The sequence below is a fragment of the Phacochoerus africanus genome, chromosome 8 (genome assembly GCF_016906955.1).
Source record: "Phacochoerus africanus isolate WHEZ1 chromosome 8, ROS_Pafr_v1, whole genome shotgun sequence".
Lineage (NCBI taxonomy): Eukaryota > Metazoa > Chordata > Mammalia > Artiodactyla > Suidae > Phacochoerus > Phacochoerus africanus.
In genome coordinates, this window is record NC_062551.1 from 75,535,909 (window position 1) to 75,554,589 (window position 18,681).

At 52.9% G+C, this 18,681-nt stretch overlaps 1 protein-coding gene across 2 annotated transcripts in view; it reads left to right on the forward strand.

Moving 5' to 3' along the window:
- PADI1 (peptidyl arginine deiminase 1) overlaps positions 1-17,743 on the forward strand; it is a 40,112-nt gene extending 22,369 nt beyond the window's left edge. For both annotated transcript variants that reach the window (XM_047792537.1, XM_047792538.1), the window contains exons 7-16: positions 827-999; positions 1,144-1,247; positions 2,182-2,305; positions 2,697-2,804; positions 4,419-4,570; positions 10,312-10,456; positions 11,212-11,305; positions 12,549-12,628; positions 13,627-13,752; positions 16,919-17,743. In XM_047792537.1, coding sequence (XP_047648493.1) covers positions 827-999; positions 1,144-1,247; positions 2,182-2,305; positions 2,697-2,804; positions 4,419-4,570; positions 10,312-10,456; positions 11,212-11,305; positions 12,549-12,628; positions 13,627-13,752; positions 16,919-17,152 — 1,340 coding nt within the window. In that variant the 3' untranslated portion in view covers positions 17,153-17,743. The remainder of the gene's footprint in view (positions 1-826; positions 1,000-1,143; positions 1,248-2,181; positions 2,306-2,696; positions 2,805-4,418; positions 4,571-10,311; positions 10,457-11,211; positions 11,306-12,548; positions 12,629-13,626; positions 13,753-16,918) is intronic.
- Positions 17,744-18,681: the final 938 nt, after the last annotated feature.

Below are 18,681 nucleotides of genomic sequence, written 5' to 3' on the forward strand. Positions count from 1 at the left end.
CCTACAGATGTACCTGTTCTGTGCATCTCGTACAAATGGAATCATACAATAGGTGACCTTTCATGTTGGGCTTCTTTCGCGGGTGTAGTGTTCTCAGGTTCATCCCTGCTGGAGTGTATATCAGTATTTCATTGCTTTTTATGTTCGAATAACATGCCAGCATATGGATAGATTGCAATTTATTTATCTGTTCACCTGTTGATGGACATTTGGGTTGCTTTCACCTTTTGTGTCAGCAGATTTTTAAATTTTTATGTATTTTTAAAATTTATTTTATTTTTTACTTTTTTATCTTAGGGCCACACCCATGGCATTTGGAGGTACCCAGGCTAGGGGCTGAATCAGAGCTATAGTTGCCAGCCTACACCACAGCCACAGCCACGTGGGATCTGAGACCTGTCTGTGACCTATACCACAACTCCTGGCAATGCTGGATCCTTAACCCACTGAGTGAGGCCAGGGATCGAACCTATGTCCTCATGGATACTAGTCAGATTAGTTTCTGCTGAGCCATGGCGGGAACACCTGTGCCAGCAGCTTTTATTTCCTTATCTGGTTTAAAGCTTACACCACCCTTGTGAGAAACAGAATGTTATCCCATTTCACAGATGAGGAACTGAGGCTCAGAGAGGTTGGGTCATTGAGCTGAGGTCACACAGCTTGCACATGGCAGAGCTGGAGAGGAGCCCAAGTAGATCCAGTACAAAAGTGGCTCTGCCCCTGGATTCCTGGCCTCCAGTCTCCTGTCCCCGCATCCTCATAGCCCCACTCCCCTGTCCCGGCACTGCCCCAACCCGCCGCCCGTGCTGACTCTGGTTTTCCCTAGGTGGGACTTCCCTCTCGGACTACAAGCAGGTGCTGGGCCCCCAGCACCTGTCCTACGAAGTGGAGCGGCAGCCGGGGGAGCTGAAGATCGACTTCTATGTGGAGGGGCTCACCTTTCCTGACGCTGACTTCTTGGGGCTGATCTCTCTCAGCGTCAGCCTGGTGGACACCAAGGTATGGACGGTGTCGGGGGCTGGGTTGGGGGGGTGATGGGCTTCAGGGACCCATTTGGAGGCTGGGAGGCTGGGGGCTTGAGGGTGGGGCTTGAGGTCAGATGGGGCTCCTGCAGGATCCACTGAGTCCTCATTTTCCCCCCAGACCCTGCCAGAGGTGCCCCTCTTCACAGACACCGTGGCCTTCCGCATGGCCCCCTGGATCATGACCCCCAACACCCAGGCCCCCCTGGAGCTGTATGTGTGCAGGTGAGGCCCCACCCCTCCTGCAGCCCTCCCGCTGTCTCTGGACTAGAGATAGGGAGAGATTGTTCCACCGGAGGGCACCCACAGGCACAAGTTGGGTACAGGACAGCAGCTGGCTTGGGCCTGTCAACCCTACGTGCTCTGAGCAGCTAAGGTCCTGGCTGTGGTCCCTGGCTCCAGGGCCAGCACCCCTGCCTCTAACCTTGTCCTGCCTGTAGCAGCCTCAGAACATCTTGGATTTATTCCAGGCAGTGGGGCCAGGCCCTATTCAGCCTCCTGGGCCTGCTGAGAACACAGGACCCTGGCCTCCAGGGGCCCATGTGAGTCCTGGCCCAGCCTGGGTCTGGTCCTTCTTCCATCTCTCAGAATCCTTGTCAGGCCCCTTGATGGACAGGTGAGCCTTGACTGGCCAGGCTGCTCCAGGCTCTGCAGCAGAGGTTGGACCAGGGGAAAGGGCCCTGGGTAACTTGGAACCCAAGTCAAAAGGCCGGGAAGGGTGTGGCCAAACAGGTTTGTTCTGCTGACATGGGTTCAGATGTTCGGAAGGGAACTCTTTCTTTCTGTTTGCTCCCTAACCCCCACCCCCTGACTCCTTTGTTTAGGTCTATAGTGAGAAATGGGAAGTGATGGGGCTCCCTGCCCACTTCTACCACCTTAGCCTGGCAGATCCAGACCCCAGGGCTTTGGTGCCCTGCCTCTGGGCACCACAGCCCTGAGCTTGCCCCTCCCCGTGATCGGAGGACATTATCCGTCTCTGTCATTAGCCTCCGAGCCTCTGGAGTGCAGGGGCGGTGTTTGAACCCCTGCACCCAGGGGCCACTCGGGGCCTATCATGGACTGCATCAAAGCCACCCCATCCGTTCTCTGCCTCCTGGCCCTAAGGCCAAGGCCACAGTCAGTGGTCATGATTTCACTCCCCTCTCCCTGTGTTTTGCAGTGTCGTGGATGCTCATGGCTCAAATGAGAAGTTTCTGGATGACATGTCCGACCTGGTGTTGAAAGCCAACTGCAAGCTGATTGTCTGCCCTCAGATTGAGAATCGAAATGACCGCTGGATCCAGGTGGGTGCCAGAGCCACCCTGGCGAGAGAGGCAGCCTGGAAGACCTGACCCTGTCCTTTACCTTGGCTTTGGGAAAATGGACCTGTGTGGGCTCCTGCCCAGCCTCTGTCTCCCTAAAGAAGCCAGGGCAGCCTGGGTCCAGGACTCAGGGTGGGGGTGTGCTGTCTAGGGGGTGCTCCCCCGCCTGTATCACCCTAGTCTCTGTCGCTTCCCTCCAGATGCTCAGGTCCCAGGCAGAGTCCTCTCACTGCACCTCTCTTCCCTGCCTCCTGCCCTCTCCAGGTCTTGGGGACAATCTGTTGCCCTGCCCTGCCCCAGGCCTGAGGGGATTACCCCATTCTTAATACCACACCAAGGCCGCCACTGTCATCTTTTTCTCTCCCGTTCCCAGGACGAGATGGAATTTGGCTACATCGAGGCCCCTCACAAATCCTTCCCAGTGGTCTTTGACTCTCCCAGGAACAGAGGACTGAAGGATTTCCCTTATAAGAGGGTCCTGGTATGTGGCAAAGGGCAGAGTGGGGACACTTTGGGTGGTTCCTCCTATAGGACATCCAGTCTTGTCTGGTCCTAGTCCTCTGGGGGCAGCAAAATTACACAGGCAGTAGGCTCTGCCGAATGCAGTCAGTTCAAAGTTTGGGAAGAATATGTAAATGAAATGCAAATAAAATGAAAATCACCCCTGTTCTGGAATGGGTGGGCCAGCAAAATCCTCCTTGGGGGCCTTTTCTCCCCAAGAGGGAGTAAACCTAGGAATCAGCCCTGAGACCAAACTGCCTTTGGGGGGAATGTACCTCTAGTGAGCCCTCGTGACTCTTGCTTTTGTGAGCTGGGGTCTCTCTTCAGGTAATGAAGGTCTTCTGAACACCTACTATGTGCCAGGCACAATGCCGCCTGCTGTGTACAGGAGGGCAACAAGAGCCACTCCAGCAACTGTGTCCTGAGGTCTGGGCCCTCCTGGCTTTACATGGTTGCTCATTTAATCCACGTGGACTCTTATGGATACATGCTATTATTATTCTCTCTTACTGAGGCTCAGAGAGGTTAAGCAACTGACCCAAGGCCACACAGCTAGTTAGTAGTGGCACCAAGATGCAAAATCAGAGGGGCTGCTAGGAGTTTCCCCTGTGGTGCCACAGGATTGGTGGCGTCTCAGGAGAGCTGGAACACAGGTTTGATCTGCAGCCTGGCACAGTGGATTAAAGGATCTGGTGTTGCTGCCGGTCGCAGCTGTGGCTGGGATCTGATCCCTGGCTGGGAACTCCATATGCGGTGGGGTGGCCAAAAAAGAAAAAAAAAAAAAAGTCAGAGGGGCTGCTTCCACGGCCCCTATGCTTAACTGCTGGGCCAAACCTGTAGGCTTTTGAGGTGGGTCTGGGTTCCAGAGCTCACGTCTCTGCCTGTTTACCAGCCCTCCTCTCGCACCACCAGGACAATGCCAGTGTCTAATGGGGAAGTCCAGGAGCTCATGGGCACACAGAGCGGGACATTGACCCTAGCCTGTAGGGATCAGGGATGAGTCCCTGGGGAGGTGACAGTGAGCCCTGCAGCGTGAGTCGTGAGTCTGTGTCAACCCAGGGCCTGACCCCAGCGCTGTTTCTACTGATCTCTGGTCTGTCTTCATCATTTCCTTCTTTCCACTTTCTTTAGGTTTAGTTTGCTATTCTTTTCCCAGCTGGAAATGGAAGCTAAGATTTTTCGCCCCTTTCTCTTCCTTGCATACGTGTTTAGAGCTGCGACGGTTCCTTACTAGAACAGCTTCGCTGGCATCCTGCCAGCCTTAATGGGCTGTGTTGTTATCACCTTTCCCTTCAAAATATTGTCTAATCTCCCCTTTGATGTCGCCTTTGACCCATGGCTTCCTTAGAAGCGTGTTGCCTTCTTTCCAAACATTTGGGGATTTTATAGTGATTGTTCTGTCTTGGGCTCCGATGTTAATAGCACCATGCTCAGGGTACAGCGAGGATTTGTGAAAATGGACAGAGTTGGTTTTGGGGGGATGGGAGTCCCCCAGGACCACCCCTCGCTGCCCCACCCCCTCCCCAATAGCAGTCTCTTCCAGTCCTAACTGATCCCTCCTTTTGGGGGGCGGGTCTCACCCGTCCTCCCCCAGGGTCCTGACTTTGGATATGTAACCCGGGAAACCCAGTACGCTGGTGCCTCTGGCCTTGACTCCTTCGGCAACCTGGACGTCAGCCCGCCGGTCACGGTGAATGGCAAGGAATACCCTCTGGGCCGGGTCCTCATTGGAAGCAGCTTCCCCAGGTGAGAAGCCAGGGAGGTGGTGGAGAGCCCAGACCGAATGCAGCCTCCAGACTCCCGCATTCCCGCATCACAGACACGACTCTGACGCTCAGTCTGAGAAGTGGTCCTAGCTTCCTGCCTGGAATCCTAGAATGGGAGCCTCAGAGCCCTAGAGTCCTAAGTTTGAAAGATCACAGAATGTTAGGGAAAACTCACATACTAGTGGCCCACAGTCTTTTGGCCTGCTTTGGATTTAATGAGCATAATTAGCCACCAATGTTAAATATACATATATCAGGAGACCACACATAAAAAGCCAGATTTCTGGCTGCTTTTGAAAAATAAGAAGAGCTGGGAGGCAATGTGGAATCCCATGCAGAGGTAGGAGATGGATCTGTTGACCTCTTCTGGGAGAAGATCAAAATAGTTGCTATCAGAGTTCCTGTTGTGGTTCAGTGGGTTAAGGACCTGAGGATGCTGGTTCGATCCCTGGCCTCGCTTAGTGGGTTAAGGATCTGGCATTGCTGCAAGCTATGATTACATTTGCAGATGCAGCTTGGATCTGGTGTTGCTGTGGCTGTGGCATAGGCCAGCAGCTCTAACTCCAATTCGACCCCTAGCCTGGGAACTTCCATATGTGGCAGGTGCGGCCCTAAGAAAAAAAAGGAAAAATAAAGTTGCTGTCCTAGCAACAGCTTGAAAGGGCCAATAGGTCACCGTGTGATTGCAGGTGAGTGGCTGGTCAGGATACCAGAATGACAGAGGTGACTTGATGGGTCCCACCCTGGACAGATATCATCAGCCAGGAAGCAAGTTATTTAGGGTTTAGGACTCAGATGACCGCATCTGCTAAATCCCCCTCAGTGGGTCCCCACCCAGCCTGTGGGCAGTCAGAAATGGGGTGTGTAGCACAGGGATGCTCATGGGATCCCCTGCTTCCTGCCTAAAGATTAAACCCACCCCAGGCCCCAGAGGCCAACTTCTCATTTGTGTCGGGTTGGCACGAAGCCCAGGTGGGCCCCAGCTCACCTCCCCAGGCCCTGGCTATCTGCTCTAGGGCCCAGAGCAGCCAGGCTGTCCTGGTAAAGTCAGGGTGGCCCCAGTGGCCTCAGGGCTCTGAATCAGGTGAGGTGAGGCTTCCTGGCACCAACCCCAGGCATGACACTGGATGCCCAGGCTGGGTGCCCCAGGCTGAAGTTGGCCAGGACCAGAGGCGTATACTAACCTTGCCAATGACTCATGCTCAGAACTACAACTCTAGGCCAGAACCTGCTCACAGCCCTGGGGGCAGAAGGGCCTCGGGACCTCTGGGCACTCATTCTGTGCTTCAGGGAGGGACCCGGGAGGAAGGAGCCCAGGCTTTGAAATCTGATGAATTTGAGTCTGAGTCCTGGCTCTGCCACTTCTTAGATGGTCACATGATTTGAGGTACACCACCTAACTAGGGCCCACCACAGTGCCAGGCCCATAGTAGGTGCTTGATTGATTCATTTAAAATATTTATTGCATGCCCACCAAGTGCCAGGCACTGTTGCAGGTACTAGAGAAAAGGAATCAGTGGACAAAGATACATTATTAAATGAACAAATTATTTTATGCTTCGTGTCTCAGTTCCTCATCAGTAAAATGGGCCTATAAAGAAGGCCTGTCCTAGCTCAACGGTTGCTGTTACTGGGCATGAAGGATTCGCATTACTGGGCATGAAGGATTTGCATTAATTACCTTCCGACCGCTTAGGTTTGTTTAGCTGGACCCCTCATAATGGATCTGCCTTGAAGCAGGTTGTAATTCAATGGATAAAAGTTATTGATTACCTGCCTGCTGTGAGCACAGCCTTTACCCACGTGACTGCCATTAACTCTTACAACAGCTCTCGAGGTTAGGACGACTATTCTCCTAATTTTACAGATAAGAAAGTTGAGGCTTAGATAAGTGAAGTGAATACACTCATCCATACTCTCATTTATCAATTCAATAAATATTTATTGAGACTTTCAATATGCTGGGTCTGGGGTCCAGGGCTGGGGACAAAAGAAATCTTCGGGAACCTCCCAGGCTCTGGCAAGGACCCCAGAGGGAAAGGTGTAGGGTCTCCCGCACAGCTGGGCCCCACTCCATTGGCCATTATGTTGAAAACAAGTAACAAAATTTCTTGGTGGACAGATGGAGCCCTGAGGCTCAGAGAGGGACAGCTGCTGCCTGGGACCACACAGCAAGCTAGTGGAATAGTCAGAATCCAGGTCTCCTTTCTTGGAGCTCAAATTACAATTTAACACCCAGGTGGCTGTGCTAGGATCCTACTTCAGCTTCCGACGATCTCAGCAGTGAACAAAGCAGATGACCTACATGCATGCTAGCAGAGAGAAACAGACAAGAGGCAAACCTAATAAATAAGTAGGGATATAAAACATTCAGGGAGTTCTCGTCGTGGCTCAGTGGTTAACGAATCCGACTAGGAACCATGAGGTTGCGGGTTTGATCCCTGGCCTTGCTCAGTGGGTTAAGGATCTGGCGTTGCCATGAGCTGTGGTGTAGGTTGCAGACGCGGCTCAGATCCTGCGTTGCTGTGGCTCTGGCATAGGCCGGTGGCTACAGCTCTGATTAGACCCCAATCCTGGGAACCTCCATATGCCATGGGAGCAGCACAAGAAGTGGCAAAAAGACAAAAATAAAATAAAACCATTTTTGGTCATGTCTCTGTAGAAGACAAATCTCTTCCTGATCTCAAATAAATAAATAAAACCATTTTTGAACAATTCTGCCTCCTGGTGGCAGCTTTGTTGTGACTCAGAGGCCAGGTCTGAGGCTTCCCAGGGCTGGAGTCATCCGGTCCATCCCCCTGCCACCAGGCAGAGGGCTTCAGGGAGTCCCAAGGAGGACTCTGCCCCTCCTCCAGCTTTATGTTTCTGATTCCTGCCATTTTCTGCTCAGGAACAATTTCTCTACTTCACCACCTCACTGTTTTATTTTTTATTACTTAATGAATTTTATGACATTTATAGGTGTACAACAATCATCACAAACAAATTTTAAGGCATTTCCATCCTAAACTCTCAGTGCATCCCCTACCCCCAACCTGTCTCATTTGGAAACCATGAATTTTTCAAAGTCTGTGCATTAGTATCTGCTCTGCAAAGAAGTTCATTCTGTCCTTTTTCAGATTCCACACGTCAGTGATAGCATTTGATGTTGGTGTCTCATTGTCTGACTGACTTCACTTAGCATGATAATTTCTAGGTCCATCCATGCTGCTACAATTGCCATTATTTCTTTCCTTTTAATGGCTGAGTAATATTCCATTGTGTATATGTACCACATCTTCTTGATCCACTCCTCTGTCAATGGACATTTAGGTTGTTTCCATGTCTTGGCTATTGCAAATAGTGCTGCAATGAACATTGGAGTACATGTGTCTTTGTGAGTCACGGTTTTCTCTGCATAGATGCCCAGGAGTGGGATTGCTGGATCGAATGGTAGTTCTATTTTTAGTTTTCTGAGGAATCTCCATACTGTTTTCCACAGTGGTTGCACCAATGTACATTCCCACTAACAGTGTAATAGGGTTCCTTTTTCTCCACACCCTCTCCAGCACTTACTGTTTGTAGACTTTTCGATGATGGCCACTCTGTGTAAGGTGGAACCTCAGAGTGGTTTTGATTTGCATTTCTCTAATCATGAGTGATGTTGAACACCTTTTCATGTGTTTTTTGTCCATCTGTATGTCTTCTTTGGAGAATTGTCTGTTTAGATCTTCTGCCCATTTTTTTGATGGGATTGGTTTTTTTTTTGCTTTTTTTTTTGGTATTGAGCTGTAGGAGGTGTTTATAAATTTTGGAGATTAATCCCTTGTCACCATCTCAAGAGGGGTCTTTTTAAATTGCCAACACTATATTAAAACAACAGAAATACAAGGGAAATATTTGCCATGGAAAAATCAGTGTTGTCATATGTCACTGCCTGATGGGTCTCCCTTGTAGTTTTATTGATGACATATTCAAGTTATATAGACCGTGGACTCTCAGCTGTTCAAAGCCTTAAAGTCATTCACACATATTTTTTGAGCATCTGTTCTAGAAGAGGTCCTGGGGTTACATCAGTGCACCTAGACAAAAAATCCCAGCCCTCCTTGAGCCTCCATTCTAGTGGGATGCCAGACAATAAGCAAGGTATCAGGTACGCCACATTGTACCAAATGCTGCCAAGAAAGATAAAGCTGGGAAGGCAGTTGAGGGGTTGTTGCTACTCCTAACATCCTCATAGAGAAAGAATGTCATGATTGAGTTAAACCAGGAGATTGTGAGGGATATGCCGAGTGGGCAACAATTCCTGGAAGAGAAAACAGCACGTGCAAAGGCCCTGAGGCAGAAATGCATCTGGTGTGTTCAAGGATAGCAGGAGGCCAGCTTGGCTAGAAATGAGTGATTGAAGAAGAGTGTGGCAGGAGGGGGCGGTGGGGGCTGTCCTGGCCATTGTGAGGACTTTGCATTTATGAGGAGGGGGATGGGAGAGATGTGAGGGTTTTGTCCAGAGGTGGGACATGGTTGACATATTTAAAGCCACCCTCTGATTAGACCACAAGAGAGCAAAGGGTAAAAGCCGAGAGACCAGGAAAAGGGGCAAACCACTGCCATTATTTAAGGGAGGGAGGTGTCCTGGGCAGATGGTGGCAGAGGAGGAGGAGGGGAAGGGCTGAATCAAGTTCTGTTTGAGGTAGAACCAGATTGGATGTGGGTCAGGGAGATTGTCCATATGTCCTTACGCCAGACAAGCAAGTGCAAGAAATGTGACCCTTTTTTTTTGTAAAACATATTGGGGAAAAAAAATCTCTCTATAAAGGTGGTATATGTGTGTGTGTTTGCACATGGTAACATGTGCCAAGGAAAAGTGGAACGTGCCCAGATTAGCATATGTTGTTCTGACTTTGGACAAGTGGCCCTCTGGAACTTTCTAGGCTGCAGTGGCCTCATCTGTGAAATGGGGACACAGCTCTTGCCTAAGGCAGCATCCTTGCATGCACAGGCAGCTTTTGGCAATGTCTCCTCCCACACCTCAGGGACCCCAGCTCCTGCCCCACCCTGTTCCCTGTTCGAGACCCCCTCAGTCCCCCCGCCCTCTGCTAACGACAGGTGGTTTGAAAACACCCGGACCTCATTTCAGGAACTTCTATGGATTAGACAGTGTTGAACACACAAGGATGGACAGGAGCAGTTCTCTTGCACATGAACCAGCCAAGATGCCTGTCAAAAGGCAGATTCCACATTCTCGGATGGGTCTCATCTTCCTCAAAGACTCTGAGACGTGGAGGGTGCCAAGGCCTAGGAGTCTTCAATTTAAACAAGCACCCCTGCCCCAACCAGAATGGTCTGGGCCCCACACTGGGCTAAGGTGGGGGGCAGTGCTTGCCAGGTTCCAGTCATGTATTGAACACAGGGCTGGGCGCTTTGGGTAAAGAGTCAACCTCTCTGACTCCTGGGATGTGAGATGAGGGTCTTCAGTTCCCTTTGGCAGATGGAGGTCTTTCATTTGTCTCTGCTGCTGGGAGGGGCAGCAGGATCTTCCCGGCCTTGCGGAGGAGGCTTCGGGGTGAGGGAGGGACAGAGTCTCTTGGGCAATGGCCAGGATGGACAGTGGGTTCCTGGGAGTGCCTGGGGGCTGGGACCAGGAAGCAGCGATAAGAGAAGACCCATTCAGAGGGTGGCGGTGAGGCTGGGTGGGGAGTGCTCAGGAAGCACCTGAGACCCTGCTCTTTCCCTCCCTGCCAGGTCTGGTGGGCGGCGAATGGCCAGGGTGGTGCGCGACTTCCTTCATGCCCAGCAGGTGCAGGCGCCCGTGGAGCTCTATTCAGACTGGCTCTCTGTGGGCCATGTAGATGAGTTTCTGAGCTTCGTGCCCACTTCTGATCAAAAGGTATGTCCCCTCTCCTCCTGCATGAGCCACCTCTGCCCCTCTCTGACCTGATGGGTTGGGATAAGGCAAAGCCACCTGAAACTAGTTTGCTGCCTCTGTTCATCGGGAGCTTGGAATCAGGGTATCCTCAAGGCCAGGGGGTTTTAATCAGAGAGGGCTTCCTGCAGAAGGTTGGAACTCAGGTCAGAAGGGTACTTATTCGCTCACTACTCATACTTCCTGAGTGTTTGCTCTGATCCAAACCTCTCGGCCAGGACTCAGCAATGACACTGACAATAGGTGATATCTACTGAGCACCTGTGGGGTATGCCTGTTTTAATGCATTTAATCCTTTAGCAACCCGATGAGGTTGACCTATTCTCATTGCCCCCATTTTATAGATGGGGAACCTGAGGCTCAGAAGGGCAATCAACTAGTTGGGTAAGATTCTGACCCAGATGGTGGGCTTTGGACCAACATGTTGATCATTCACCACCTTGCAGAGGTGACCAGGGAGGACACAGCCTGCAGGGAGCAGGCAGCATGGGAGGGACACCTCCCAGGGACCAGTAGTTGAGTTTCCTTGTGGACAAAGTGAAGAGGGACCTCCAGGCAAGGAGACAGTCATGGGCAAAGGCCTGGAGGTGTGAACCGGCTTGGAGGATTGGGAGAAATGCAGAGGGGAGATGCCATGTGCTGTCTGGCCTCTGAACTCAGGCCCTCCTGCATTTAGGGGGAACCTGTCTACTGAGCCGTTCTCCCTCCCTCTGTGCCAGGGCTTCCGGCTGCTCCTGGCCAGCCCTAGTGCTTGCCTCAAACTCTTCCACGAGAAGAAGGAGGAGGGCTACGGGGAGGCAGCCCAGTTTGATGGTAAGTAGCAGCGAAGCTGTCACCCTGCTGAACCCTGTCCTCTTGTCACCAGCCCTGGGACTTTCATGGCTATGCTGTTCACAGGCCCTTTGTCTGCCAGGTCTCAGCTCAGAGCCCAGCATCACTGGTACTTCCAGCACCTTCCTATGGGAGCCAAGGATGAGGAGGCTCCCTTCTTGGGCTAAGGATGGAAGCCAAGGGGCCAGTGATTGCCCCAGAGACAGGGTGGCCTCCTCCATGCCCTGGGATGTTCCTGGCCCCACCCCTAGGAGAGGAAAGGAACTGGAAGCCATGAGCCCTCCCTTGTGCCTGTCTGCGCAGGCGCTTTCACAATTTGGCTCAATGGAATCACCCACCTGCTTCTCCTGATCCCTTTTCGCAGAGGAGGAGACTGAGGCTCAGCAAGGGGAAGCAGCTTGTCAAGGGCAACACAGCAGGGAGCAACAGGGCCAGGGGCTCAAGAGAGGGAGGGGTGAGAAGCCAGGAGGGTGGTCCCTCTGTGGACCCTCCTCTGGGAATAGGCAGACACTCCAAGGGCCTGTTTGGGCTCTTTGAGCGCCTCCCCACTCCCCACCAAGGACCTCAGCATTCTCCTCCAAGCACTGGAGCACTGGAAGGGAGGTGGGTAGCCTTCAGCAGAGATGGACCTGGATTCGGATCCTGGTCTTGCCACTTGCTGGCTGTGAGGTCAAGGGTGGGTTCTCAGGGCTTCTGTTTCCTCTTTTCTGAATGTGTGGTGATAACTAACCCAACCCAGCTTTATTTTGTTTTATTTAATTTAATTTATTTTTTGACCATGCCAACAGCACACAGAAGCCCCCAGGCCAGGAATCGAACCCTCACCACAGCAGTGACCTGGGCCACCACAAAAACAGTGCCTGCCAAAGCCTTAACCCACTGCATCACAAGAGAACTCTCATTATTTTAAAGATAAATAATAAAATAATAAATATAACTGGAGCCCCAGAGCATGGCGGGTATTCAGTAATGGTAGGTAGCCATGCCTTAATAATTAGGCCCTGAGGGCAGGAGTCCCTTTTCAAGGAGTCTGTAATCCATCCCAGGATTTACTTGCAGCCAGAGCTTGTTCCCCCAGGGTTTCCTGTCTCTGGCTTTCTCCATCCTACCTGCAGACCCTGGCACTGAGGTAGGAGGAAAATCCTAGCCTGGATTCTGCAGCCCAGGTCGGAGGTGGCCCCAGACAGTACTCCCCGAACCGGCTACTCTCTTCTTTCTCTTGCAGGGTTAAAGCACAAGGCGAAGAGAAGCATTAATGAGATGCTGGCAGACAGACACCTCAGGAATGACAATCTCTATGCACAGGTGAGGGAGTGAGCTGAGCAACCCCAGGACATGCCGCTTCCAGTGTAGTTCAGCCCTGGGCCTGTGGCCGTCCTGGGGGCTGCCGAGACCTTTGGGTAGTGTAAGGCTTCTGCTCTTGGGAACCCACAGTCTGATGGAAGAGACACAGCCATGCCAGTCTGATATGGGAGAGCTTACCCTGCTTTGTGGAAATGATGGGTTTTCAGGGAAGGAGAATTGAGTACCCCCCCCGCCCGCCACGCTCCCCTCCCCGCCCCAAGAAGTCTGGTGAGGAGTTCCCGATGTGGCTCAGCGGTTAAGGAATTCCATTAGGATCCATGAGGATGCAGGTTCGATCCCTGGCCTCTATCAGTAGGTTAAGGATCCTGCGTGGCTGTGGCTCTGGTGTAGGCAGGTAGCTGTAGCTTGGTTTCCACCCCTAGCCTGGGAACTTTCATATGCCTCGAGTACGGCTCTAAAAAAGCAAAAAAAAAAAAAAGGAAAGAAAGAAAAAAAGAAGTCTGGTGAGATGAGAGCAATGCCTTGGGAAAATGGGGCCTCTTGGGGGCAAGGGCTGGGGTGGGTGGGAGTCAAGGAGACCTAGAGAGGAGGTGAGGACACAGGGCGCAAGGCGGTCCTAGGAAAGGGCGGGGTTCATGCTCGCCACGTGCAGGGAATCCAGCTCAGTAAATGCGAGGAGGGCCTGTGCTTCTGCTCATCCGTGCAGGGAGCTTTTCTCCTAAATGGCTGAACTGAGCAGGAGCATCAGTCCGACTGTGGCGGGGACAGTGTGGGGTGGCGGCAGGCGCTTGCGGAACTAGAAACTGCCCGGGACTCAAACCCCAGCTCCACGCCATCCTAGCTCAGTGCCCTCGGGCGGGTCACTGGAGCCTCAGCTTCCCCATGTAGGGTAGCAATGGCACCAAGCTGTTGTGAGGCTCAAAGGAGCTAAAGGGCACAGAAGAGATGCTGCAAACTTCCTGGCTCCCTGGGTGCCGGTGTCTCTCCTCTGCCCCCAGAAATGCATCGACTGGAACCGGGAGATGCTGAAGCGGGAGCTGGGCTTGACGGAGCGGGACATCGTCGACATCCCCCAGCTCTTCATCCTGAGGGGCTCCCTCGCGGAAGCCTTCTTCCCTGACATGGTGAGAGCGGAGGTCTGTCCAAGGGCAGTACTCCCTGAACGGACAGAGGCTGGGGCGGGACCTCTCCGGTGTTTGCTTGGGGGCGGATCTAGTACTTCTCCATCTCTAGTTCTCAATCAGGGAGATTTTGCCCCCTCGCGGGGGGGGGGGGGGCGCATTTTGATTGCCACACGAGGAGGGGGCTACTGACATCTAGTGGGTGGAGGCCGCCAATGCTGCTAAACATCCCACAAGTGCACACCGCGGGCCCCCACAACTAAGAACTCTTCCCCCTCCAAACTGGAAAAAGGAAGCATGGTTTGGTTCCAGTGTCTCAGGCTTTTGTTCTTGGGCCTCAGCTGCCCCCTCCCCCCAATCCCCTGTGCCCTCTGACTCCTGGTTGTCTGCTCCTCAGCAGGGCTCCTGAGTTAGGCAGGGGGGCAGGTGGCAGCTGCTTCCCTGGCTGTCATTAACTCAGGCAGCTGACAAACAGATGAGCAGGTGTGATCTCACCAGGAAGGCCCCTGGGAGGGGCCTGAGCGATGCTATCAGTACAATCCTGCCCAAAGTGCCCATTAACCCCTTGCGAAGGGATGTTGGGGTACTGGCTGATGTGAGGGGCTGGTTCTGCAGGTTGGGAGACCCTCCCTCTTCGGCCTGGGGCCTTTAACTTGAATCCCTGTCCCTGGACAAGCCAAAGGTTGGGAGTGAATTCTGGCGTCCTGATTGGAGGCAAATGTATGTGGTGGAGCTTCCCCACCAGGATTGCATTCACTCCTGACTCCTCTTTGTGGGGTCCCGGCAGAGACCTCAAAACATCACACCTTCGGTCCTACTGGTAGGTGGAGCTGGAGAAGGCTTTGCTGTGGGGGCTGTCCTGTGCATCGCAGGATGGTCGCAAAATACCCTGGGAAGTTGCAAAATCGCCCTGCATGAGAACTCCTGCTCTAGGGCAGTGCTGTTAGAACTTTCTCAGATGATAGCAAAGTTCAACATCCCTCCAGTATGACACAGAAGCCACCACGTGGGGCTACTGAGGGCTTCAAATGTGGCTAGTGTGGCTGAGGAATGAAATTTTTACTTTTTTTTTTTTTTGGTCTTTTTAGGGCTGCACCCATGGCATATAGAGGTTCCCAGGCTAGGGGTCGAATCGGAGCTGGAGCTCCTGGCCTACACCACAGCCGCAGCAATACAGAATCCAAGCCATGTCTGCGACCTACACCATGGCTCATGGCAATGCTGGATCCTTACCCCATTGAGCAAGGCCAGGGATTGAACCTACATCCTCATGGATGCTAGTCAGATACATTTCCTCTGAGCCATGATGGGAACTCCAGAATTTTTGCTTTTATTTAATTTTAATGTCAGCAGCCACGTGTGGCTAAAACAGCGACTGCATCAGATAGCAAAGCTCTAACGGGTGGCCCGGCTCTGGTTCTGGCTGAGGGTGGAGGCAGGGCCCAGGACCGTGGTCAGCCCTCCTGGGGCTGTGGCTTTGTCCACACCAGCTGGGAGCCCCCTTCCCAGCACATACCTCTCTGTGGGAGTGCCCCAGCTTCAGAGCAGGCCCTGCTTAGAGGATCCCAGTATGTCCTCACCGGAGGGCCCTTAGGGAACACTCAGCCCCTCATTTGTCGCATGGGGAAAGACACCCTTTGAGAGAGTGGTTGACTTGCTGAGGTCACCCAGTGAGCACATGGAGTGGCCTCCAGTCTCCAGGAGGAAGCAGAGTCAGGCTGGTGATGCTCCTGAATCCAGCTCCTGGGCCCTCCCCTGGCCCTTAGTCCCTCTGTGTGCCCCACTCCCACCCCAGCATGTGCTGGCCCATTAGTGGGCAACTAGGCAGCTCAGGGCCAAGGCCATGGCATGACCCTATGGGATCCTCCGGCTCCGTGTTGGTCCTAGTTGTGGATGGCCTTGCAGGGCAGACTAGAGGGGCTGGGGTGCAGAGAGTGGGAAGGCACCAAGTCCAGGGCAGCCCACCCTACACCAAGGTGACCCAGTACCACTGGAGACAGCGAGTCCAGGGTATCCCCTTTGAACACCAAGGACGGTTCCTCCTTCCATCCATCTGGGCCAGAGGCTTCATCTAAGAAACTTCCACACCCTGTATTAGACAGACTTGCCTTCCCAGGGTCAGGGCCCTCTACCAGTTCCCTGTGGAGGGAAGCAGGGAGGCCACCAGACATAAACCCAGGTGTCCCCAAGGGCTCTCTGCCCTTGCCCCAACTCCTCGGCACCCAAGGCAGCCCCAGGGCTACACTCGGACAGAGCTGTTATAAACAGCACGGATTTTGACATGAGTCAGATCTGAGTCAAATTTCCATCTCTCCATATTCTCTGTGTGCCCTTAATTATGTTACTTAATGTGTCCAAGCCACGCCCTAGAGGGAGGCTGTGAGGTTTAGTGATGATATATCCAGCACATAGAAGATGCTCAATAAACGGTAACAAGACTTCTAGGAACAGTTGACCAAGGCGTGCACTGCACAAATGCACCATACCTACAACATTCACACGATGGACCTTGTAGATGCGTACATTTGCTGAACAGGTTTCTGGCAGATGATGGTAAAATCTTGTCCTAACAAAGTTGTCATAATCTAATTTTCTGATAGATGGAAGAAAGTGTTGGCGAAACTTGATTTCTATAACGTTACCATGTATGTTGCTGGCAGCCCCTGCCTGTTATTAATCCTCTCTTCCAACCAGGAATCTTTGTTCACTCTGCTTCTATAAGCCCTAATTCCTAAGTGAGTACCAGCCTTGGTAGCCTGGGGATGCTGGCAAAGATGGGGCAGGCCCTGAGGATGGGTCTGCTATAGCCAGAACCCAGAAGGTGCCTCAGGTTTAAAGCATCCCCAGCTAAACAGCTGTCTTTCTTGCCTTCTCTCTCTCTCCCTCTTTTTTTTTTTTTTTTCCTTTTTCTTCTTTTTATAGCTGCACCTATGTCATATGGAAGTTCCCAGGCTAGGGGTCAAATCAGAGCTGCAGCTGATGGCCTACACCACAGGCACAGCAACACTGGATCTGAGCCACATCTTCTACCTACATCACAGCTTGTGGCAATGCCGGACCCTTAACCCACTGACCCAGGCCAGGGATCCAGTCCATAGCCTCATAGAGACAACATCGGGTCCTTAACCTGCGAGCCAGAGCAGGAACTCCTGCCTTCTCTCGTCTACAGGTGAACATGGTGGTCTTGGGCAAGTACCTGGGCATCCCCAAGCCCTTCGGGCCCATCATCAATGGCCGCTGCTGCCTGGAGGAGAAGGTGCGCTCCCTGCTGGAGCCACTGGGCCTTCGCTGTGTCTTCATTGATGACTACTTGTCCTACCACGAGCTGCTCGGGGAGATCCACTGCGGCACCAACGTGCGCCGGAAGCCCTTTCCCTTCAAGTGGTGGCACATGGTGCCCTGAGTCTGCTCCCCACCCTCCATCCTCGCTGCCCACCTCCTGGGTGACCCCACCAGGGCGAGGAACCTCCACCTGGCCTGCATCCCCACGAGTGCCTACAGACGTGCTGGTCGCCATAGGTACCAGGATGCTGGGATGGACAGTACACACCCTCACCTCTGGAGTGGCCTACCCAGCTCGAGAAGGCTCACCCTCGTTCTTCTCGTTCCTCTTCCCATCCACAACCCCCAGGGGTTCTGAAAAAGGTCAACAGCCTTAGCACATTCAAGGATGGCTGTGTGTGGCCTCGGCACCCCAGTTGGAATCCCTCCCACCCCACTCCTCTGCCCCCCCATTTGACACTTCCTCGTGTTTGCACCAGGAATGGGGCCTACAGGGCCTGGGCCTCGGTGTGAGGGTCTGGGGTCTAGGCCCCTGTTGGCTCTTTAAGACCAGGAAGGGGGGTTTGAGGCATCCACTTTCCTCTGCCAGCTGTATTCTCCTGCAGGAGACCCCCGGGTTGTGACCTCCTGGCACCCCTCAGCCATATTGACACAGGCAAATGAGGACAGAAAAACTCAGCATCTGAGGGCTTATTTAAAAAAAAAAAAATAGAGGCAACAAAACCCCTTTAATACCTGCCTCTATCCTCAGAAGGGTGCTTGTTACCTGTTTAGAAAGCCTTTAATTATGAATGCTGACTGCTTCCGGCTCAAAAACGCTGAGAGGCCAAGGTGAGGCCTGAGGAGGACACACCGAGGAGGCTGGGGATGCAGAGGAAGCTGAGCACAAGGTTAAAACCTGAGGCCTGGCTTCTGCGCCCTGGGGATCCCAGGCTTTGGATTTTGGATCCCAGAGCGAGGGGGTCTGGCTGCTCCAGCTGCAGCCAAGCGTGGGGGGCCCAGATGTTAGAAGCGGGTGGAGGGGCCATTAGGATATCTCTGAAGGTGGGGTTTAATTTCCTTTAATAGTCTTTAATTATTCCCCTTGGCTCTGCAGGTAGTGGGAGGGAAGGCTGGCCCTGTCTCTCTCAGAACCAGAGGCCTCGTACATAGTTGCTGTGTCCCTTATGAGTAACCCCTGTGGCAGGCCTGTGATTCCCCCCTTTTTTGTTGTCTTTTTAGGCCCACACCTGCAGCATAAGGAAATTTCCCGGCTAGGGGTTGAATGGAAGCTGCCAGCCTATACTGCAGCCACAGCAATGCCAGATCTTAGCCGCATCCATGCCTTACACTGCAGTTTGCAGCAGCGCCAGATCCTTAATCCAGTGAGTGAGGCCAGGGATCGAACCAGCATCCTCACGGTACTAGGTGGGTTCTTGATCCACTGAGCCGCAATAGGAGCTCTGGCCTGTGTCCCCACTCATAGAAAGGAAGGCAGAGCTGCCAGGGGCAGTTCACATCCTGGCCCTGGCTGAGGTCACTGAGATGTACACAGGCAAGCTGGCGGGGCCCCTGCAGGGCGAGCGGTGGCCCCTACCCCAGACAAGCATAGACAGGAGGGAACCAGCTTGCCTTCCTCCCCCCAACTGCCTACGAGGTCATCTCAGGGGC